A 25,316-nucleotide genomic window follows, 5' to 3' on the forward strand; every position below is an offset into this window, starting at 1 on the left:
AAAGCACACTACCCACATTCCCCAAAGCACAAGGTTATGTACATTTTACCACTTTAGATTAATATACAGATTATAATTTTCTCCCAGGAAAAAGAACATAGCACAGCCAAATGCCCAAAACCTCTTATATCAGAAACCCCTTATCTATAAGAACACAGAAAGATTAATAGTGTAGGAGATAACAAAAATGATAAGTTCTCTATCAAGCGAAATAACTGTGAAGTTTCACTGCAGAATTCCATTTTAAGCTCATAATCATAATATTTTCCTATAATGTAAAGTCAACTTTCTGTTTTTTATTATATCAAGGGACAAAGACAGCATGAAAAATAATCCAAGTACTAAAATTAGCATCAGTTTAAAATTTATTTTTAACTCACTAAATTTGATAATTTTTAGCTGTTTTCATTCCTGTAATCTTATTTCCTTTTCTATTACCCAGAGACTGAAAATGTCACTGACTTTCAGAATAACAGCAAAAAGTGGATAAAACAATCAAATAAAAGAAAAGATTTTGAAAATGTATATAGTTAATTATGTTTTGAGTAAGAGTTGACTCGGGAGGGTGCCTGGGTGGCTCAGTGGGTAAGCCCCTGCCTTCGGCTCAGGTCATGATCTCAGGGTCCTGGGATCGAGTCCCGCATCAGGCTCTCTGCTCAGCAGGGAGCCTCTCTCTCTCTCTCTCTCTCTCTCTGCCTGCCTCTCTGCATGCTTGTGATCTCTGTCTGTCAAATAAATAAATAAAATCTTAAAAAAAAAAAAAAGTTGACTCGGGAATGGAGAATTAATCTTTAATGAATGAAATAAACAAATATGTTTATGTGTGATACACTGCCTTCTGAAGGATAACTTCTATTTTAAGTTGTGCCAAATGAATACTGATACAAACTCTATCAAAAATAATTTTTCCCGGGGCACCTGGGTGGCTCAGTGGGTTAAAGCCTCTTCCTTCGGCTCAGGTCATGATCCCAGTGTCCTGGGATCGAGCCCCATATCAGGCTCTCTGCTTTGGCAGGGAGCCTGCTTCCCTCCCCCTCTCTCTGACTGCCTCTCTGCCTACTTGTGATCTCTGTCAAATAAATAAATAAAATATTAAAAAAAATTTTTTTTTTTTCCCCTGGGGTGCCTGGGTGGCTCGTGGGTTAGCCTCTGCCTTTAGCTCGGGTCACGGTCTCAGGGTCCTGGGATCGAGCCCCACATTGTGCTCCTTGCTCCGCAGGGAGCTTGCTTTCCCCTCTCCCTCTGCCTCTCTGCCTACTTGTAATCTCTGTTTCTCTGTCAAATAAATAAATGAAGTTTTTTTAAAAAAAATTTTTCCCTATTAAAAGAGGTGATGTTTCTTTTCATCTCTGAAGATAATATAAATTACAAATAGTACATGATCTTAAATGTTTAAATTCAGCAGTGTATGCCTAAGTGACATACTCAAAAATACAGTAATTTTTTTCTGTTGTGATGACGGAGTGGCCATTTTTGTAAATAACTGTGCATCTTGCATATGCATAATTTATATTAATAAAATTTACCTATCTCTAGCAATATTCTATCATAGACACTAAGATATTTTTAATATCCGTATTATGAGCTGAAAGGGTGACAAGGGCAATTCATAAGCCTCAATAATTTAAAGAACTGACTACAGATAAGGTTTAAAAAAAAATACTTGGCTACCTTCAAATCTCTCCTTTTGATTGTTATCTGTACAATACCATATGTCTAGGTTAACCCAAATAGGCTAAAGATAGAGAGCCATTTTTGCTAACTTTCAATGCTTATTTAGGGATAAAAATAAAGATCTATTAGGATTCTAAGAGAGATGTGAGCTTTTATAGTACTGAATGCAGTTGGTGAAGGTGAAGAGAAAAGGTATGAGCCTAAATGTAAGGCATTATAAAAGCAAAGAAACTAAGAAAATGAGGATGCTACTAAAATTTTTACTCATTTACTATAATTACATCACATTATTTTTCCTCAGTTTTAAAATTCCTCAGAAACTTCTTGATAATTTTATTGATTTTTTGAATAGCAAGGAAGGACTTTATCATGAAAAATGCAATGAATATTTCATAGCATTAGCTGAAAATGCAATCAATGTTAAATAATCTCGGGTGAGAAACGAGGCCTTCCTATTATAAAGAAGCAATGAAGAATTTCCAGCTACCTCTGGGGACTCAAACAAGATGTGACATTTCACTGAACTAACTTGATTTAAGTTTATGTCACAACAGAGAATTTTTACTTTAACTGATTTTTGTAAATCTCTCTCCAACAGAGAATGAATCCTAATGTTGATACATATATTACCTCTTAAGTACTGCGGAGGTGCTCAATGCACTGCTGGTAAGAATTTTATGTTAGGATAATTGCAGAAGCCACAGGATAAATAAAGAGGTAAGACCACAACAGGGAAACTAATGGTTTGATTGCACAGTTCTAGACAAATATTTATACCTGTTTTTGAAAGCCTGCCTATGCTTTTGCTGCTCCCAGAACTATCACCTCTTGTCAGGACTGAGATTCCACTGAAGCTGCTGGCTTTGGTTACAGCAGGCTTGAAGTTTCGGAGAGAACTGTCAGAATCCGTGCTGCTCCAGGGTCGTGGTTCAGAATACTTCAGCTCGTTCTCAGTGCTGCTTTGATGGCTATTTGTTGATCTCCCCGAAGCATCTTTATTAACTCTGCAATTTAGAAATACAACTTTGAGAAGCTAGTAGGAACAAAAGGGGAAAAAATAGAGAAGATAATGCTTTGATTTTTCAATACAGCATGAAAACATGCTTCCAGTACCTAAATATCTGACGCCTCTGCTGGGTACTACTAGCATCCTCGTCTTGGATTCTGTTGGCATTTTAATAAGACATTTTTATTTTTATTTTTATTAGCATCAGTCAGATAGTTAACAAATGAATGTTAAAAATTCCCTCACCTTTTGTCAATAATGTAATTCTCTTGGGAACACAGGGACTAGAAAGAAAGAATAGATATAAGAAGTTGAGCTTTTGTCAAATACATCATACATCTGTAAACCAATGATGACAATCAAAATTGTATGTAATAATATTTAAAAAGCATTACACACCCTGCCCACAAAATCCAAAATGGTGACAAGGATACACAATAAGTAATAATGAAATTATTTCTGGCTTGGAGGTACTATGCATTCTTTTAACAGATAAAGATCTTTCAACAGATCTTGAAGTCATTCATTTTTGTGGTACAGATTAAATGGAAATTCAAATATTCTCTTCTAAACAAGTGAACCCATTTTCATGATTATATATTAAAGGTATACACAAATCTGTAGGTTCTACCTTATTCACTCGACTAATACTTCGCTTAGCTGTGGTTTGGCTGTGGCTGTAGCAGTGAGTAAGGAGCTATACGTCAATGTAGCTCATAGCCAAACTCTTCTAATGCTATTAACTTAGGTCAGGCAACCACCATTCTTCCTTGTATTATGATGACATTCTTTCAACTAGTTTTCCAGCTACCAACTTTTGCCCCTTTCATCCAGTTTAAACAACAGAAGCCACAGAAGTCTCTCTAATATGTCAATCTGATCACGCATCTTCTCTTCTTAATAGCTCCCTGACGTTCTAGCACAGGGGATGGCAAACTATGGTCAGCCACCTGTTTTTGCAAATAAAGTTGTAATGGTACACAGCTATGCCCATTCAGTTACATATTTTCTAGGTCTACTTTCACATTAGAAAGGCAGATGTGAGTTGTTGCAATAAAGACTCGATGGCTCTAAAAACCTAAAAAACTAATTATTTGGCTGTTTACAGAAAAAGTTTGCTGACTCCTGCTCTAACTAAAAGCCCAACAACCTTAACCAGCTTTCATGGTCACGTCGTCTGCTTCCTGCTTACTTCTCTAAATTTTCCTCACTTCTTGTCACCTATACTATAGTCCAGCTTCTCTGAATCTTTTAATTCCTTATCTGTCAAGTTCTCCTTTATCTCTGAGCCTCTGCTTGGAGGGTTCCTTTAGGTCTCCTCTTGGAACCCAACTCTCTCCCTCACCCCTCAGTTCTGGTTTGTGTTGCTTCTAAGCTGTGTCCTTTATTTTACCTTCATGTCTCTGCACATATCATATACCGTATTGTCATTACTTGGCTATTTATTGGGGCTAAGACTTCATAAACTAGAGAGAGAAATACATATAGTTTAGGCTCTGAGTACAGCAGACCTGGGCTAAAATCTCAACTGTGTCATTGTCTATCTACACAACCTTTTGCTATTTTACTTAGCCCCTTAGAACCTCAGTTTCCTTATCTGTAAAAACTAAACAGTGATAGTATCTACCATATATAGGATTGTGTGGGGGAATAAATCATTTTAGCTGTTCATGGATATGTCCTCCAGGGCCTAATATAGCACATACTATTGGTGCTCAATAAGGTTTGCATGAATATTAACTGATAGTTTAATTTTAATGTTACTTTTTATTTTTTTAATATTGAGGAAATTTTTATCTCTGGCAGTGTTAACACAGATTACCTGCATTCATATATCCTTGAATAATACCTAGTACTGTACAGAATGGACACTTAATAGACACTGGTAAAACCAAACTGAATCTCTTCTCAAATACATATACAAAATAATTAGCCACTTGAAAGATTTCTTTCATATAATCACTTCAAAATAGAAAACAGAATACAAAAATTAATTGGTTTAATTTGTTTTTTTTTAAAAAGTAGGTGTCGGGGCGCCTGGGTGGCTCAGTGGGTTAAGCCGCTGCCTTCGGCTCAGGTCATGATCTCAGGGTCCTGGGATCGAGCCCCGCATCGGGCTCTCTGCTCAGCGGGGAGCCTGCTTCCCCCTCTGTCTCTGCCTGCCTCTCTGCCTACTTGTGATCTCTCTCTCTCTGTCAAATAAATTAATAAATAAAATCTTTAAAAAAAAATAAATAAATAAAAAGTGGGTGTCACACCCAGTGTAGAGCCCAATGTGGAGCTTGAACTCAGAACCCTGAGATCAAGACCTGAGCCTAGATCAAGAGATTGACTCTTAACTGACGAAACTATCCAGGTGCTCCTAATTAGTTTTATTTTTGAAGAAGAAACAAGTTACTTATTGAGGAAAGTCTACTACAGAGAAGAATTTAGAGTACATGATTTTGTAGACTATGACCAAAGTTCTTAAAATCTCAAGTCTGTGAGAAGTCTGGAAGAAAAAAAATTACACGAACTTTATACTCAGTCTGATATACTGCTCCTATAGTCTACCTGCATGCAACTTTTGAAATATTTATGTAACTGCTGCAACGTAGCATTTTATAAATTATTAAATTATTGATACGAACAAGACAGACCTCAATATTCCTAACAAGTGACTTTATACATAACAAATATGGTTACAAATAAATGATCAATAGATGATAGGAGGAATGAGTTCCTATAATCCAAATTAATATATACCTAACAGTGAGATCTAAATCTAAGTCAGTACATACATCTTGGGAAAATATTCGGTCTCTAGCTCTCTGGTATTCCTCTTCCCTTTCTTCTATAGATTTACTTCTTCTGTCATCTTTCAAACGTATTCTCATCTAAAGAAACAAGGACAATTAATTCTTGGGAAAATGACCTAGTGGTATTAATTCTTGCACCCAGAAAAAAGCTGCAATTGTCGCAGATTACCTGGTTATCATCTTTGTCAAAGCTGGAGTTATCTCTCTTGAGGATATATCGTTTCTGAAAATCTTCACCTTTATCATCCTTAATATGTTCATTGAATTTCTGATCAGGTCTAAAAAAAACCCCAAAGGAACAGAAGAGATAGTACACATTACTTAGAGAAAAGTTAAATACAACATTTTATGTAAAGTAATCAAAGCAATAAAAAATTACCACTCACTAGTGCCACTAATAATTAATACTTGTGTTACCTCATTTACTCTTCATAACAATCTTATGAGAAAATATTAACTACTTTATGTTGTGATTTAAAGGCCGTTATGAATAATACACTGTGGGCTCTGGAATCAGACTGCCTGGGTTCAAACATTCAGTTTTACCCCTTTAGTTGCTTCAGGATGTGCACAAGTTACTTAAACTTTCTGTTCCCTGTTTCCTCATTTATAAATTGAATTATAGTATACCTACTTCACAGACTTGCTCTGAAAAGGAAATGAATAAATACATGAACAGCACTTAAAACAGTAAACACTCAACAGAAGTTTGTTATTATAAATATTACTGAAAAAAGACAAAACAAAACAAAACCAAGGTTCCAATGGCTTAAGGAACTGTCTAGGATCAAGAGCAAGTGTATGACAGAGCCACAGTTGGAGTGCTGGTACGTCAGACTCAAGGTCTATTTATCCTTTTGCATTGCCTCCTCTAAATCTAAAAAAAAAATCAAGGAAAAAGAAAAAGTATATGGTACTTCATCTTCTGTTACACTCTTACTACCTGGTTTGGTGTGACATAATTGAAAGTAATAAAATATTCTGAAGTTTAATTACCTAAAACCTAATAGGCTCATTCAAAATGCTACCAAATTACCAAGAATTATAACAGGGTACATCTTTGTTTTACACTACTGGAAACAGGTTAAAAAAGAAACATTTCTTTTTTTGGGGAAGTTAAAGTTATAACCTGAAAGAATAATTATGAAATCATATAAATATATTAAACAGCTGATCGGTCTTTTCTCTATAGAAATGTTGTAAGTTCCAATGAGATCCAGAAGACAGACATAAGGTTATGGTCTGTGGAAAATTAAAACTATGTAAAACTTCACTTTCTAAAATATACTATCAACTTCAACAAATTTATTTAATATTCTTGTGACTTAATAACATCCTATTTAAAATTGGAATTAGTCTTTTGAAATACATGATATATAAAAATACATTTGGAGGCACAAAGTCTAATTGAACTCGAGTAGATTTTTACATATAGTTTAAATATATATTATATAGTGGCATAATATATTGTGAACACCCTAAGTAAATTTCTAAACCAAATAAACCTAAGTAATGACATCTTCAGCAAATGTGATCATATATATGTCATTATATATAATAGTCAAGTAACTCTGTTGAATATTTAACGTAGTGAATTTTTAATAAAGCACAGTTTCTACATTCTATCAAATTATGCAAAAGGAGATTTAAAAATAAGAATTATCTAAGTAAGCTGAAGAAATCTGTATTTTAAAATATACTCAGATAAGTGAAACGAAGAGATATCCACACAGAACTATAGACATAACTAGGAAGAACAATAAAAAGAGTAAAAACAATTTCATGACCAAAATGACGAGAAAAAGATTGCTTTCTTTAGTAGGAGTGTGAAAGTTTATTATCTATTAGTTCTTAAGATGGCAGTATGTTGTTACTTCTGCCATGACTGCCCTGCTTAAGTTTATCAACTATTTCTGTAGCTGTTCGAAGTCATTTCTTATTGAAGGAGTCTGTACTTGGATTAGAGATTCTCATTCCAAAGTCAACTATAATGTTTAACCTAGGGCCTGGCAACTTTTCTAAGAGCAGCTGGATTCCCACACCAAATAGCATTGGCAGGCATTTCAGCTAACCTTAAGACTGTCTTACCTCTCTTTTATTGATGCCTGAAATTACTGCCCTGCAATCGCCAACTTCCCGCTCCATTGAGACACCCCAGTGGACACCGGGTTGTTGACATCCACAACACCACTGGTTCAAGGCTGGAGCGGGTAATTTGCCTATGAGGAAAAGGTAAGTTTGCATTTATTCAATGTGGAGCAGATCTCTAAGGTTTTCTGATTTACAACCTTCTTCATATTCCAGAAGATATAAAATAAGAATACAGTGTAACTTCAATGATCTGAATGTCCAGTTATAATTATACTACTGATCCATTTTTCTTTAAGTATATCATGATCATCTGTGTTTAGCTTAGCTTTTGATGACTCTGATGAAGAGAATCCTAGAGCTTTCTGACATCATTCGTAGCATTCAAATAACCGAGGTTACACTGTATCGAAAACCTTAGAGAATCATCAGTCGAAATGTTAGACAAAATGCCTGCTAATGTACATGTGGTTGGGTATCCAGCAGCTCTGAGTATTGTTGAAAGGTACTGGTTAAATGAATTAGACTTCTATTCACCTTCATTTCAGGTCATATCTTATGGTTACTTGATCTATGATATAATGAATTGGGAACAGACTAATTGAGGATATTTTTAAAAGAATAAGGGACAAGTAGAGGAAAACAATCAGATTCACATTTGCAGTAGGTAAAATATAATCTCTAAAGAAAGACAAGATCCTTTTCAAAGACATCTATCTTCATTAATTTAATTGTAGGAACAAACATTTAAAACTACTAGCCTCCACCATCGTTATCTATTTAGTTGACACAATACTATATGAAAAGGCAGAAAACCAAGTTTGTTCCAGTAAACAATATGGCAGCTATAAGAGTAAAGGCTATTATAACAGAAGGGATATGAGTGAATTAAATACCACCATGCCAACAGAATGGTTCATAGATAAGACCCTAAAACAAATATAGCTTCAAGAAAAGCATAAAAATAATTAATTTTTAGCATTATCTATGTTGTCAGAAGCTTACTGCTGCTCATTCCCAAAGACCCAATGCTGCCACATATAAAATTGATGAAGAAAATGCTTCAGATGGGCAGATTACCACCAAAGTATAAATATTAGCTGAACTAGCTGCTTTAGGATTAGTTTTACAAACAGGCAAAAAAAGGTGCTTGTACAAAATTTTAGGTGCCTTTGATTGGGCCTTTTACTTCCAAATAGTTGCACTGATGATATAATTCAGTAATACTATAAAACTTTTTTTTTCTTCTTTCTGAGCTTGTCTCTCTTTTCCTTCCTTCCTTCCTCTCTTTAACGTGTAATGTATTATTTGCCTGAGGGGCACAGGACTGTGAATCATCAGGCTTACACATTTCACAGCACTCACCGAGCCCATACCCGCCCCAGAGTCCATAACCCAACACCCTATCCCTACCCCCGGTCCTCCCAGGAACCCTCTGTTTGTTTTGTGAGATTAAGATTCTCTTATGGTTTGTCTCCCTCCTAATCCCATCTTGTTTCATTTTTTCCTTCCCTACCCCCTACAACCTCCTGCCCTGCCTCTCAAATTCCTCATATTGGGGAGATCATATGATAATTGTCTTTCTCTGATTGACTTATTTCGCTCAGCATAATACCCTCTAGTTCTATCCATGTTGTTGCATTTGGCAAGATTTAATTTAATTAAATCTTGGCAAGATTTAATTTCTTCTGACAGCTGTATCCATTTGTATTCCATTGTGTATGCATATACCACCTCTTCTTTATCTTTATTCCACAGTCTGGAATTGTGATGCCACCAACTCTGGCTGTTGACAGGCTTCTAGGTTCTTTCCATAGTTTCGTTATTGTGGACATTGCTGCTATAAACATTTGGGCGCATGTGCCCCTTCGGACCACTACATTTGTATCTTTAGGGTAAATACCCAGTAGTGCGACTGCTGGGTCGTAGAGAACCCTATTTTCAACTTTTTGAGGAACCTCCACACTGTTTTTCACAGTGTCTGCTCCAGCTTGCATTCCCACCAATAGCGTAGGAGGGTTCCCCTTTCTCCACATCCTCGCCAACATCTGTCGTTTCCTGATTTGTTAATTTTAGCCATTCTGACTGATGTGAGGTGGTACCTCATTGTGGTTTTGATTTGTATTCCCCTAATCCTGAATGATGTTGAGCACTTTTTCATGTGTCTGTTGGCCACATGTGTCTGTTGGCCATCTGGATGTCTTCTTTGCATAAATGATTGCTCACGTCTTCCACCCATTTTTTTTTTTAAAAGATATTTTTTGTTTATTTGACAGAGACAGAAGGATAGAGTGGAAGCACAAGGAGGGGGGGAGTAGGAGTGGGAGAAGTAGGCTCCCCACTGAGCAGGGAGCCTGATGGGGGAATCAATCCCAGAACCCTGGGATCATGACCTGAGACAAAGGCAGATGCTTAATGACTGAGCCACCCAGGCACCCTCTTCTGCCCATTTCTTGATTGGATTACTTGTTCTTTGGGTATTGAGGTTTTTCTTTTTAATTTTTAATTTTTTTATTAACATATAATTATTAACCCAGGGGTACAGGTTTGTGAATCGCCAGGTTTATACACTTCACAGCACTCACCATAGTACATACCTTCCCCAATGAGTTTGATAAGTTCTTTATAGATTTTGGATACTAGCCCTTTATCTGATATGTCATTTGCAAATATCTTCTCCCATTCTGTCAGTTGTCTTGTTGACTGTCTCCTTTGCTGCGCCAAAGCTTTTGATTTTGATGCAGTCCCAATAGTTCATTTTTGCCCTTGCTTCCCTTGCCTTTGGAGATCTTTCTACGAAGATATTGCTGCAGATGAGGTCAAAGAGATTGCTGTCTCTGTTTTCCTCAAGGATTTTGATGGATTCCTGTCTCACATTAAGGTTTTTCATCCATTTTGAGTCTATTTTTGTGTGTGGTGTAAGGAAATTGTCCAGTTTCATTCTTTTGCATGTGGCCATCCAATGTTTCCCTCAAGGATTTTGATGGATTCCTGCCTCACACTGAGGTCTTTCATCCATTTTGAGTCTATTTTTGTGTGTGGTGTAAGGAAATGGTTTCATTCTTCTGCATGTGGCCGTCCAATTTTCCCAACACTATTTGATGAAAAGACTGTCTTTTTTCCACTGGACATTCTTTCCAACTTTGTCGAAGATTAGTTGACCATAGAGTTGAGGGTCTATTTCTGGGCTATCTTGTTCCATTGATCTATGTGTCTGTTTTTGTGCCAGTACCATACTATCTTGATAATTACAGCTTTGTAATAGAGCTTGAAGTCTGGAATTGTGATGCCACCAACTCTGGCTTTCTTTTTCAAAATTCCTCTAGCTATTCAGAGTATTTTCTGGTTCCATATAAATTTTAGGATTATTTGTTCCATTTCTTTGAAAAAAAAAATGAATGGTATTTTGATAGGGATTGCATTAAATGTGTAGATTGATAAAACTATCACTTTTTAAAACAAGTGGGTGCTCTTAACTTTTCCTCAGTCAATTAAACATAGCTCAGAAGGGGGATACAACATTATGGATAATACTATATTAACCAACATTCCCAGTTTCTTGAGATTTGTAGGATTAAAGAAGCAAAATCAAAGGTTGAAAAGATGATAAAATGATGGGAGATTAATTGAATGGGAGGGTGTCAAAATCTGCCTTAAATAAATTTTTTTACACTATGTTAACTGACTTGAATTAAAACAAAACAAAACAAAACAAGCAAAACCCCCTCAAATTTGCCTAAGACTGGCCACAGCTATCTAAAATACATTAACTAAAAAATCCAAGTGAATGGTTTTCAAGTATCAGTGATATGACTTCTGAAGTTTTGTTTTTGCTTTTTAAACCAGTCCTCATTGACCTGCTTTATTTTAGTCTAGACTGGTTCATTTTTTATCTCGTACACTAAAAGAAATTTTATATATTTTTTGGCCCTATCACATAAGGTTACTATAACATTTAATTAGGCTGCTAAAACGTGGAAAACCTCAGATGAAAGGTGCTGCTGAAAGATAAAGTATGGTCACATAAATACTTAACAAATGCCTACATTGTTGATACTTACATTCTTGTATTACTAGTTTTGTTTACTATGACAGACTTTCCACTCTGATCAACATTGTGGTCTAATCCAAAGTAAGCAGCTACTCTGTGTAATAGCATCCTATGGTAAGATGTCATTGGGGGAAATTTTTTACGTGGAGACCTAGAAGTAGAAGAAAAACTAATTTAGTAAATCAAGGAGCACCATGGTGACAATTTGTTTTCTTGTTAAATGTCAGGACTTACTCATTATTACCAATGAAATCTAATATTTCTTGTTCCAATTTCAACAGCATCATTCTGTCCCTGAAACAAAAATATGAAGACTCTTAAATATAAAACTTAACATTGAAATAATCATAAACACTGAATTATTATGACTAAATTTTTCCCTAAAAACTGCACTTTGAACTATCACAAACTTGACGCCAGAATATACACGTGACTTCTAAAAAAGTAATGTTTAGGAAAAATAAAAGATGACTTTTTTTTAGTTTAATTTTTTTTAATGGAAAATTTCATACATACACAACTGTAGGGAGAATTGTGTAATGAATCTCAATGTAGCTTTTACCCAACACCAACAATTACCAAACATGTGATCATACTTAAAACATATATTTTGATCTAACTATCACTACATTAGAGTCTGTTCTGTAGATACATGGATAATAAGAGCATATTAATCTTTACTTCCTTAATAAAGCTAAGAAATAGCAGGAACACAGGCATCTTTAGTTACGCTCATGACTTTGTTATCCTCAACTCTATAGAAACAGTACTCTAAAGAAAATGCAATGCCAGTAACAACAGGAATACTCCTATGGGAATTGAATGCTAGTATACAGATGGAATTATGGCAGAGAAGTATGAATTACATTACTAATTCTAACTCAGAAGGAGAAGCCTTTTCAAATCATCAGATAGCTTGTACTACACATTTTTGAGACTTTGGAAATTTTTGCCACAAAAATAAAAATGAACCCAAGGCTTTCAATATGAAAAATAAATAAGGACTCTAGGGAAAACTGGCATGTGCTCCTTTAGACCACTAGGGTCCTATTTAATGTGCATATGCTGTAACAAATATTAACAGTATCACTACTCCCCGAAGGACCTCCTTGCTCACATACTAAGGACATGGCTCAAAGAAGTATTCTTGGGCTCACTGGAAATTTCATGTGCATGTGAAACAAACAAACACTCTGAGAATTTTCAAACTAGAAGTAGCTTTACAGATCATTCAGTTCTATCCCTCAATTTTTAGAGATCAAGAAAACTAGGCCAAAGGTTAATGTTTGCCTCTCAAATAAACAATACATAGTAGAATCCTCTAATAGGACAGAGGATGTGGTGCTTTTGCTCAAGCTGCTTGAAAGTCTATACTATACGTCAGCACTGAGTTTGACCTTCTCTCTAGATTGCAAAGAAGTCTCATAAAACCAAGTAATATTTGACACACACACATATATAATAAATATTTAACATTAGTTGAAAACTGAAGGGAAAATATGCCCACCTGGTGACTTTAAATCCAAAGCTGAAAACATGATTACATCTTAACACGAATTCTAGCAACATTCAATTCTGCCCCAAGCCTGGTTCACCTTTAGTATTCCTCATTTCAGTAAGTGGCACTATCTTTCACCCAGTATACTGTACTAGAAGCATCTGTGGTCTGCTATAATCCTTTTCCTAACCCTCCTATGCAGTTAATTAGTATTGCAAATTTTATCAACCTTCTATTTTTTCTTCTGTTTCTCACTGCTGCTAACCTGGATCCAAGCAAGCAGGATCTCTGGCTTGACTACTAGAACCATAGTCTATTGTTTCTGTCTTCCCTCATTCCCGCCTTATCTTTTCTACCTGAACATCCATAACATCTTCCAAAAACACACGTGTGACCACATGTTACTGCCTTGGTTAAATATTTATGATAGGCTTCCCACTGCACTTTGGTTAGAAATAAGCATCTGGGGGCGCCTGGGTGGCTCAGTGGGTTAAGCCACTGCCTTCGGCTCGGGTCATGATCTCAGGGTTCTGGGATCGAGTCCCGCATTGGGCTCTCTGCTCAGCAGGAAGCCTGCTTCCTCCTCTCTCTCTCTCTGCCTACTTGTGATCTCTGTCAAATGAATAAATAAAATCTTAAAAAAAAAAAAGAAAAAGAAAAAGAAATAAGCATCTGTAATGGGGCCAACATTCATCTTCAGCCTCATCTTCTGTCTCTTAATCACAAAAGTTATCATTTGGCTTATCTCTGTACTTGCCAAGCTCCTTCCTGTCTCTGGTTACCTAAACATGCTGTTTCCTTTGCCTTGAACAACTTCCTATAGTCCTTCTTAGAAACTGTTTCTTTCACACTTTTCTTTAAAAGCATTTAACAGAATTATCATTGTATACTTATTTGGACTATATAGAGGAGCTCAACAAATGTATCTGCATGGAATCTGTTAATCAAATTATAAAGTCTTTTGATACAAAAGATTCCTAAAAACTTTTAATGTATTTTACCTAAAATTTTTTAGGGAGGTTAGGAAGTTTTTAATTCAGAAGGCTCCCCCCACAAAAGGACTTATTTATGTAACTGTAAGACCCACTTTTCATCTAACCTTTTGAGTACAATGTGTATGGAGATGAAATAATTCTAACTTTTCTGATGTACTTTATATATATAGCTATATATATATAAAGTTTATATAGTTATTTTTTTAAAAAAGAAAGGAATCGGAGACAGGCAGTTTATTAAGCATTCATGAAGTAATACTTTCAAGTTGATCTTCTGTTTCACAGGTAAATGCGAACATGTAATAAAGATAGTAGATTAATCACTAATAAAGCTAATATAGAGGTGAAAACACAGAACTGGTAAAATAAATTATACCTATAAAAATCAGGCAAGGGATACACAAATGAAAGGATGTAAAATGTGGTATCATATACATAAAACATGGGGGAAGGAAGTAAAAATTTAGTGCTTTTAACGTGTTCAAACTTAAGCGACCAACAACTTCATACAGACTGCTGTAAGATGTTATATATGAATAGAATAGTAACCACAAATCAAAAACCTACAATAGATGCATACAAAAAAAGAGAAAGGACTCTAAGTATAACACTGAAGAAACTCATCAACCCACAATGGAAGAGTGCCAAGAGAAGAAGAAAAGAACAGAGAACTATAAAACAACCAGAAAACAAGTAACAAAATGGCTAAAACTACATCCTTACCAATAATTACTTTAAATGTAATGTAAATGGACTAAATGCTTCAATCAAAAAACATAGGGTGAATGAATGGATTAAAAAAACATGATCCATGTATATGCTATCTTTAAGAGACTAATTTCAGACATAAAGACACAAGCGGATTGAAAGTGAAGGGATGTAAAAACATTTACTATGCAAATGGAAGTGAGGAGGGGGAAGGTGTTGGGAGTGGGAGGAAGGGGGAGGGGAAGCCAAGTCAGGAATACTTGCACCAGACAAGATAGGAAAAAAAATGGTTTCCTGTTTTTGAACAGTGGGCAAAAGATCTGTGAAATCTTCTGCAGGGAATACATTGCCACTGAAAAGAAATTTCTGTTGTCTCCAGGAAAGAAAATCTTCTAACAATTATACTAGCCACTAATAAAAATTCAGGCTTTTTTTTTTTTTTTCTTTCACAGATAGCTCTATGGGCTGCAGAGGATTTTTTACCTTATCTGGACCATGTACTATTTAAACCAAGCCTCCCTGTTTAGTGTACTAAACTTTTAGTTACTAAGAAGTATAACTTTTTAGAAAAATAAGGCTGGTAATCTTCCTAAGTTCTTAAGATTTACATCTCCAGCCTTTTATCCACTATAGCTTAGTACATGCTTCCTGTAATATATAATCAAAGTCAGATATTTTTGTAATGATTTTAAGTTAAAAATTAATAACCTTTAGAGAAGCAGTGCATATAGGACTCAAACTAATAGGTCCACAAATTACTCATTCTAAGCCATAAGGTTTAGCACATGAACCTCAAAGTAGGCATAGTTATTGAAATTATTGTATAGTCTTTTAAAGGGAACCAATGTATGCTGTCTATTATTTAAAAAATAGTAAGAATAGGGATCTCAATCAAACCAATCAATAAGCTATTACCTAAAGCTAAAATGAAGGGGCATCAGTTTTTTACTTATTAAGTATTCTAGCCATTTTATCAGAAATAACTTTAGAGAAACTGTACATAGCTGGTATACTAGTGGCAAATAAAAAAACTAGAAAACAATAATGCTTCTATATGACCACTCCTTTCCCAATATTCCATACGAGCCTGGCCAAACATTTGCAACAGGTAAGAAATAAAACAAACATTACTTCCAATAAAAGCAATTTTAGAAATTAAAATAGAACTATTATATGATATTCTCCAGAGCAAATCACATTACTTTTAAAATATCCCTTCTCAGGATTAATCCAAAAGTTTCTCCCCTTTATCAGTTATGTAACACAGTTGCCTGTATTATACCTATTTCTTCACTACATGTGGAATTTACACAAAATGGGTATAAAATAAATACAAAAATAGGTAGAAGATTATGTCACCGAATATAATTTCTATCAAAATCAACTTTAGGTTCTTAGGTTCTAATTCAGCAATGACTAGTGTAGCCTCTGCAAATATTTTTTGCAATAAGAATTCCAGATAAATTCGTTTACATTGGGAGCTAAATTTATTTATTTGGTTGAGAATAAGCTAAAGATTTAATAATCAGAAGAAAAATTTTGAAATGAAATGTTGACTGAATTTTTATATTACTAAGAATAAAACTGCTTAAAATCTAGAACTCTGAGCAATACTGAATCTTCAAAGTTTTAGTGGAAACTTGCAATATTTACTACTACTTCTGTACCATTATATCTGGCAATTGTGTGTTTCACTGACAGAACACTGAGTCATTAATTAAGTAAATCTTATTTCTCACAAAATTTAACATTCGCTCCAACTATCTAAATCACATCGACATTAGTAATAACTTATACACCAGCCTTTACATGAATTATTCACTTATATGTTTATTTAAATATAAATGCATACACAGAAAAAAAAGTACTGATACATGCTACAACATGGATGAAACTTGAAAATATTATGTTGAGTGAATGAAGCCAGTCCATGAAGGCCACATACACATAATTTCATTCATATAAGATATTCAAAAGAGGAAAATCTATAGAGATATAAAGTAGATTAGAGCTCAGAGCATAGGAAGGTGAGAGCTAAAGAATAGAGGGTTTCTTTCTGGAATGATGAAAAAATTCTAAGATTGACTGTAGTGATGACTGTAACCTATCTGTGGGTATAATAAAGCCATTAAATTGTACATTTAAAAATACATACGCAGATAACTTTAAAACTTTCGCATTTGCAAAAGATATCAGAGAATTGTAAATAGAAAAATATTTGGGAATGGATAAAAATAGATCTCTAATTGTTGTCCTTACTGAGGTCTCTCCTACAGGTTAAAAGGAAAGAAAAATTCTGCCTTTCTAGCATCCTATTTTGTTTTATGGAAATGAGCTATGTGTTTTCTACCTTCCCCCTTATTCCTCAATGCACTGAGTTCAGGTTTCTACCATTCCACCCCAAATGAAACAATTTATTAAAAGAATCAGCAATTTCCCAATTTCTCAACCTAATGAGCAGATCCCTGTGTTATTTTATCTTTCATGAAACAGCTCCTGGCTTCTGATCCCTGGGGCTACCCCGTTTTTTTGTTTTGTTTTGAGAAAGAGAGAAGGTAAGGTGGAGCCAGGGAGAGGGAATGACAGGAGAGGGAGAAAGAATGAGAGAGAGGGCATCTCAAGCAGGCTCCATACCCAGTGTGGAGCCCTATGAGGTGCTCAATCTCATGACCTTGAGATCATGACCAGAACAGAATTCAAGAGTCAGATGCTAAACTGACTGAGCCATCTAGGCCACCACCCCCTGCCCCAGCTAACCTGACAAATGGTCTCATAATTGTTCCACTTTTAAGACTTAGTCTATCTACATTTTCTATGCTGTCTTTCCACAGAATTTTGTCCTTGTCATTTACTCCATCTCTCAGAGCAAACACATCATCCTCAAGCTTTGTTACTACTCATTTACTTGAAAACCAGAGCTCTTTAATTTTGGACAGATCTTATCTCCTGAGTTTTCCAACAGGCACCTCAAACTATACTTATTTATAACAGAACATGCCCTATTCCATTCAAGTCTGTTCCTTACTCACTTTCTCAGTTAATGCGACTATCAGCCTAGCCAGAAACCAAGAATCTATTCTGTTCTACTGTATCACACCATCACTATGGTACTTCCTAAATATTTTCAAACATGTCCTTCCCTCTCTAGTCTTCCCTATAATCTCCTAGCCACAATCCTTGTTTATAGTATTGGCCCCTCAGTGCCAAAGTAATCTTTCTAAAATGCACGACTGATTATGTCATTACTCTATTCAAAATCCATTAATTATTTCTCAACTTATCATGTCATATTCAATACTTCTTAAATGGTACACTATTGGCGTTTCAAGGAAGACTGTTTTTCACTGTTCATTACTGTCTTAAAGATCTTTTTGGCATCCCTGGCTTCCTAGTAGCACTCCACACTCACCACCCCAGAATGCTGGTACAATCTTAGGTCAAGGACAAATAGAAATGGGTTGTTTTCATACCCAACCATTCATAGAAATGGTTTTTTTCATACCCAACCAACACCTTCCCCATCACTTTCTAAAATTACTTGCCACATGCCTCCATGCTAGAGCCAGAATGTACAACCTCACACAGTAGTGTGAGAGAGGAAGTATACCACCGTGTCTTGTCAATGCAATCTATCTAAAATGCTTTTCTCATTTCTCCATATGGATAGCTTCTACTTAAAGCACTGTGAATTCAAGACTCAGCTCAGGCATATATTTTCAGTGAAGCCTTCCCATAACCTTTCAAAAAGAGGTTGGGGCCTCCTCCTTGGATTTTTACAAAACTCAAAAAACCTCTTTTACAACATCAATTCTATTTAATTTTTAAAAAAAGATTTTATGTATTTATTTGACAAAGATGAGAGAGAGAGACAGAGAGAGAGAGAGAGCAAGGGCACAAGCATTCAGAGCAGCCGGCAGAGGGACAGGCAGAAGCAGGCTCCCCACATATCAATTCTATTTTAATTATATATCATGTGTCTTTTTCCAGCTCAGAGATGGTGAATTCTTTAGGGTAGAGACTGTATCTTCTTTTTATCTACAATGTTTTTAGCACAATGTTTAGAACATGACAGATGCTCAGTAAATGCCTGTTCAATGAACTAAGGAATTAATTCTTCTATTGTGACCACTGAGAAATAAACTTGAACTGAAGAAAAAAAAAAAAGTCATGTAGACTTGTCTTCTTCCTCACTCCATACTATGTACTCCTTCAGCCCTTTTTACAAGGAGACCACTTTTCATTTTGGTGGTTCTCTTTTTGGCATTTATGTTAAATGTAAAATAGAAAACCAAGATGATACTGACTACAATAAATCTTGAATGAAAATAAAGCTTATGTTAAATCATGACATAAGTCTCAGGGAGAATAAAGAGAGTTATTCCTGTTCTCTTCCTTGTGCATATACCCAAAGAAACTGTTTCATTTTCATTTTAGTGTATGTTAAAGAACTATCACTTTGGGAAGCTAACATCCGGAGGAGGGGTTCTCAACCTTGGAATCTTCTACCCCATGAATGTGTTTGTTAGATTTTTTTGTAGATAAGCCTTTTTGTGGGGAGAATGCCACAAAGAGGTCAATGACCCACCAGAAAGTTAGAGTCTATTCATTAGTACCCTGGCAACACAAATGATTTCACAGTGACCCACATAAGTACCTTAAAAATCTATGAGTTGAAAGTTAATATGTAAGAAGGAACAAAAATTCTGCCTTTAGCTATATTCAAAAACTCACTATAAATGGATACACCAAGCTCTTATGTGGTTGAGAGTATTATTATGAAGGAAGTTTTTTCTTCTTCTTTTCCATGATTCATGATTACCTCTCTACCTCAATTAAGAGCCAAAATATCTTGGTGATTCTGTATTTCCAAAAATTCCTATAAAAAGGATGAATTGTTTTTATATCATGGGACATAAATAATGCAAAGAACTATTTATACATGTGCATATACTAGACCAACATCTTAGTCCTAAGGAACTAAAATGTTTCTGGTGTACTTCAAACACTGCAATCTTATTCTAACATTCTAACTCTGTAATGAAAACAAACATAGCAAAATTATGGTACTCTAAGCAATGTAAACCTTATAAATTTAATTTTTACCTGGGATTGTTTTTTAATGTATTTACTAAAAATTCATGTAGATCTATGCCAGTTGAATCAGTGTATTCTTGACTGGAATCTAAAAAACAACAACACAAAAACCCAGTATAAAGCTGTTTGAAAACAAATCCCTTTCTCTTTCACACATGATGCATATCTTAAATAAAATGAGATGCCCCACACGGGAAAAAAATCGACAAATTAGGAAAAGGGAATTTATGGTGAACTCTGATGACCACAAGCTTTCTACTCCCATAAAATAAACATAACATCGATTTATATAACTGCATGTACAAGCATGTTCTTAAAATTTTTTCTCACACGTGTCAGTTTACTCTAAATTCTTTTTAAGACTTTTATATACACACAATTCTCATGACTAAAAATGACTCCTTGAGTGAAAAATCAGAATGAGTTAAATAATCATCGACATTTAGTGCAAATTAAGACAGCTTAGTTCAGTTACGAATATAAGTAGAGACAATAATTTGGAGGTAGGTAGAAATTCTACTTCTGAAAGAATATTCAATTAGATTTGGTCAGGTCTATCACCAAAGGCTTGCTTTCAAAATAGTTTTCCAGACTATGCATGCATAGTTTTGCACATTTACATTCTTCCCCCTAAATGTAATATACTTATGTTATTTATAACACTGGCCAATGTAACTGAGTTTATAAATCAAAGAAATTTTTACTGACTTGCAATGCCAGATGATGGTGGAGTTCCTTGAAACTGATTATGAAAGATAAACATTCTGGGTTTCCAAGAATATTCTTACTGGACACTGAATATTTTGGCATCAGCTCGTTGTATCATAAAGAATTAAAGGGCAATATTATTTTTAGTGGAATCAAGTATGCAAATTACAGTGATTCCAGTATTTCATTATGAGAGACCAATAAAAGGTCAAGAACAGTTACCTGCCTCAGTGATTCTGGCCTATGTTGCAGTTTTTTGGCTGAAGCATCTTACTAATGTCCAGATTTGTGTTCTGTCATTTTGCCCAGATTAGCAAATATTCTATCATCCCTTCGGTCTGTTCTGTTAGCATTTTTACTGCAGATATACTATTTTTAGTTTTTCTGGGGGTAAAGGATGGCATTATTGATGTTAAAATTAAAATTTTGTTTGAAAACACAGAAATAAATCGCAAACCTCTTGATAACATTTTTCTGGGCAACTTATCACTGGCTTTTTCTTTCTCTGCTTCATCTTTTGAGGGCTTCTCCTCTTTTTCAAATGATTGTGTTAACTGGATCTGAATTTTCTCCTGTTGGAAGGCAAAATCGGTTATAAATGAAAATATAAAGCAATTTAGTTAATACCACATATTTTTATTTTTTGAGTAACACAAAACTGTACAGAGGAGGAAAGGGACAAAGATTTTTATGCTATTCAACTAGATTTTTCAAAATGGAATACAACTTAATATTTTTATCACTTTTATCTAAGACTTGATAGAATATGTTAAAATTAATGTTTGAATTGAATATATCATTGAAACATATCCTCTAAATTACTTCAGAGAGTTTTCCATATTACTCAGAAAAGAGCTACTTGTGAAACCTCTAGAGGATCAGAAGCAAGGTCTTCTTAACCTATTTTTGTACTGGAGAAGCCACGGCCAAACAAAAGAATAATAATTATCATTGGCCAAACAAAAGAATAATTATCATCAATCATGACGACAGTAACAATTGACAAGCCAATACCTAAAAAATATTTTTTTCAGTATCCATTATAATCTCATATTCCTCCCTTCTCTTGCCATATAAATATATAAGTAAAGCTTTCCAAAACCAAATCCACACAACTGATTATTTTTAATTTATGATTTACACATTACTGTTCTTCCTTCAATCACCACAAAGTTTGAGACAGGTTTCAAATAAGACTGTTTTCCTTCTGGATATGTAATATTTAATTGGGAAGTAATCATATCCTATAAAACTGAAAAGAAGAAGGAATTCTACATTTCATTTCAAAAATAGTGTCATTACATGTAATTTCAGAAACCAAAGAAGTAATTGTAAATGAATTCACATAGCCTAAAAGGGCAAAAAAAAAAAAAGGAAAAGAAAAGAAAAGTCACACAGCTCTGTTTATTCAGGTGAAGTTATAAAGGCAGAATAACTTCCAGATCATTTCTACTAATGACAGAAGTATGATCTATATGTTGACTACATAATACTATTCTTTAGTGATGAAAAACATTGATCAGACAATTACTTCACTTTTTTGGGTGATAGCTGTGGTGGAAATAGGTCTAATAAGTCAACATCAAAGGGGATATAAATTTCAGTAGTTGAACTTGTAGCCACAAGAATTTTATTAACCTGCCCCTGCCCCAGCACATATTTTTTTTTCAAATAGTATTTGGCAGAATTCCAGATCTCATATATATACGTATCCATTTTTTCCTATAGATTTGCTGACTGCTATGTTTACCTTCTTTTACTTCTGCTTCTCATCCTACCACAGTTCAAATTTGTGCTTAGAATATAGGGCAAAAGCTCTGCATGGGCAATTTTTATTAGAATGATGAATACTTGGCTTTATGCCCTCCTTTGTCTTGCTTACCAAACTTTATACATTAATCAACTTCATACATTTATCAACTGGTAAGTCATTTTTCTCATAATGACTCATTTTCTAATCTACTTTCCTTATTCTGTTCCTAAATGTAAAACAGATATTTAAAAATGAAACTATGTTTCAGAAGTAGAACATTACAGAAGTTTTCCTGATTTACACATTCTACGCCAACTCAAGAATAATCTATGAAATCCATGTTGGAAGAAAAGATTTCACATTTAGACCTTCACTAAAAGAACTTCCACGATCGGATTTCATTTCTAAATTCCCTTCCCAAAGCCCTACGTTTTAATTACAGATATTAAATTATTTTATCAAGATGAACTGTATTTAAAAATCCAGTAGGCTTCATACACTGAGGCCTTGCTTTCCATTAGTACTGAGGCCTTGTTTCTAGTAGCAAATAAATGAGACATATTTTAAACTCAGTAGTCCTTTTAAATGAACTCTTCTCACTATAAATAACTGGAAGGATAGCAACATCTCCAGAGGAAGCTGTAATTCCTTTACTCTTCAGTGTCATTGACATCTGTTATTGAGGTCACTTCCCTCTCATAAGCTCTCATCAGACACAAGTGACATCTCTCTTTTAATTGCCTCTCAACCTTTTGAATAATGAGTTTTACTCCCGATTAATTCCTCAAAAATCTCATTCTGAAGCAGGCATTATCAGTTGGAAAGTGTCTCTACTGCCAAGAATTAGATACTACCACATTTTATGAGAAATAGTTCATTTTCTAATACCCATTTAGGTGCACTTTAGTTAACTCAAGGCTTAGAAGAAGATAAATTTCTACTAAAAGCAGTATCTTTTATTAAGAGAATAATAATGGGTTATTATCTGAAAAGAAAAGAATTATTGTATTCAAGAGAAATTGAGAAAGAATCTATTAAGTGGAATACTGAACTCTGGCATGAACACCTTATTCATTATTCACATGCTATAAACTCAGCTCCTTGAACTTTATATAAACACAAAAGTTATTATCTCTGATCAATAATATATACATTAATATACAACATACACTCTTGATATTAATTTTTTCTCCTATAAATTTTCACTAGACATATTTGTGTAGTACTGTGAGAATTTTCCCTCTAATATTTTTCAGATCAGGTTAAAATATACTGAATAAAACCTAAGATCACATCACACTTTTTCTCAAAAAGTATATACGTTTTCCATATTAACAGACTTATGATTGCCCAACCCTTCTCATTTTCTCAATATCCTTGGATTAATTCCACGAGGCTAAGATGACGCAACATATTGGAACACGGAATGAAGAAATGAATTTTCAAAAAACCTTATAATATCCATTGTTTCACCTTGTACAAGGTGTTTACTCTGACTTTTACAATATAACTTTTAAAATTGCTATTTCAAAAAAATTTCATTGATTTCTTCCAAAGTGTATCATAACTCTTCAGCCTTGTCAACAACCATGTAAAAGCCAAAGGTTAACATTTAAAAATGTTCTCCAGGCAAAAATTCTTAATAAAATATTTTGATTATATTTTAGCTTCTTGTTAGAAAGTTCATTCATTATTTTATTACTGAAGTGTATCTACTTTATAGAATATATAACTGTCTTCTAACCATGTAGTTTAATTTTAAATAAAAATCACAAATTTTGAACCCCATGTTCCTGACACTTGAACAAATTTCAAAGGAAATGAATCTATATATTCACTGACAATAAATAATTTATTTTCAAAAACTTCCTTTTCTTGTATTTTGGAAACAAAGAAGTGAAGTGTTTTTAAAGAACTCAACACGTTCTAAATATGTGACAACTATCTTCAATATCTATAGGAGGGTTTTGAGGTATCAGCTTCTAAATCAAGGTAAAGTATAAGTCTTTTGAATTAATAAATGTACAACTGGCACTTATTTAAAAAAAAAAAAAGTACAACCTGCCATAACCATTTTTTCCTTCCTCTTTTTAGTCACAGTTTCTTAAATAGCCAAGAAGTTGCTTTAATTCTTTGAAAGTGGATTATTGGGATATAAAGGGATTTCAGTGCTCAAACCCTTAAGAAGTAGAACACACCACCAACAGGCAAAGTTATCACACTTGATGTTATCACTGGTAAGAGGGTCCTAAAACATTTATGTATAAATATCCAAAGGTAACATGAGACGAAGATCAGTGCATAGCTGAGATGATGAGAAAAGTGAAGTTATAGCATTAAAGAAAATACAAAAGGCAAACTGAACCATTTGCTTAAACCTCACTTGTTCAATATTTTACAAGCACAGACAGAAGAGATATTAGAAGTATTAAACTGTTACAGCCAACCTAACTAGAAAACTGGCTTCACCATGCATTCAGGTTAATAAGTAAAATAATACATCAAGCCAAAGTCTGGGTAGTCTCCTCATCACACACAAGCAGTAAGTGTTTAACAAATTCATAAAAGCCAAAATCAAAAGTGCAAATTTCACCACAATTACAATCACTCTAAGTATTACATTAATATTTTATAACTTTTCAATAATATATAATCCTTTACAGCAATAATCCCAGTTAGGTATGTGGTTCCTACATTTTTCCAGAAGGAAGCTACTACACTAAGCCTCAGATTGAAATAACAAGGTTTTTCCACCTTTTCATCTGTATCTTCAGTGGCACCGATTATGAATTCAGTTTCACTCATTAAAAATAAAACAAACAAATGAAAACACATACATAATGCACACACATGCATATAGAACTTTTAGTTAACCTAATGAAAAAATATTCTCCAGGAAGCAGTTTACTGCACCATGTCTTTAAATAACAATTTTCTTGTTTT

General features: G+C 34.4%; 1 protein-coding gene across 8 annotated transcripts in view; it reads right to left on the reverse strand.

Moving 5' to 3' along the window:
- Window positions 1-25,316, reverse strand: part of R3HDM1 (R3H domain containing 1) — a 150,218-nt gene that overhangs the window by 90,842 nt on the left and 34,060 nt on the right. For 7 of the 8 annotated variants that reach the window (XM_044242575.1, XM_044242576.1, XM_044242574.1 and 4 more), the window contains 9 exons: window positions 21,078-21,192; window positions 19,922-20,000; window positions 11,852-11,911; window positions 11,628-11,768; window positions 5,648-5,756; window positions 5,461-5,556; window positions 2,927-2,964; window positions 2,788-2,838; window positions 2,452-2,678 (listed from right to left, as the gene is read on the reverse strand). In XM_044242575.1, the coding sequence (XP_044098510.1) occupies window positions 2,452-2,678; window positions 2,788-2,838; window positions 2,927-2,964; window positions 5,461-5,556; window positions 5,648-5,756; window positions 11,628-11,768; window positions 11,852-11,911; window positions 19,922-20,000; window positions 21,078-21,192 (916 nt within the window). The remainder of the gene's footprint in view (window positions 1-2,451; window positions 2,679-2,787; window positions 2,839-2,926; window positions 2,965-5,460; window positions 5,557-5,647; window positions 5,757-11,627; window positions 11,769-11,851; window positions 11,912-19,921; window positions 20,001-21,077; window positions 21,193-25,316) is intronic. The other variant, XM_044242572.1, reaches the window with a different exon arrangement.

This window comes from Neovison vison, chromosome 3 (genome assembly GCF_020171115.1).
Source record: "Neovison vison isolate M4711 chromosome 3, ASM_NN_V1, whole genome shotgun sequence".
Taxonomy (NCBI): domain Eukaryota; kingdom Metazoa; phylum Chordata; class Mammalia; order Carnivora; family Mustelidae; genus Neogale; species Neogale vison.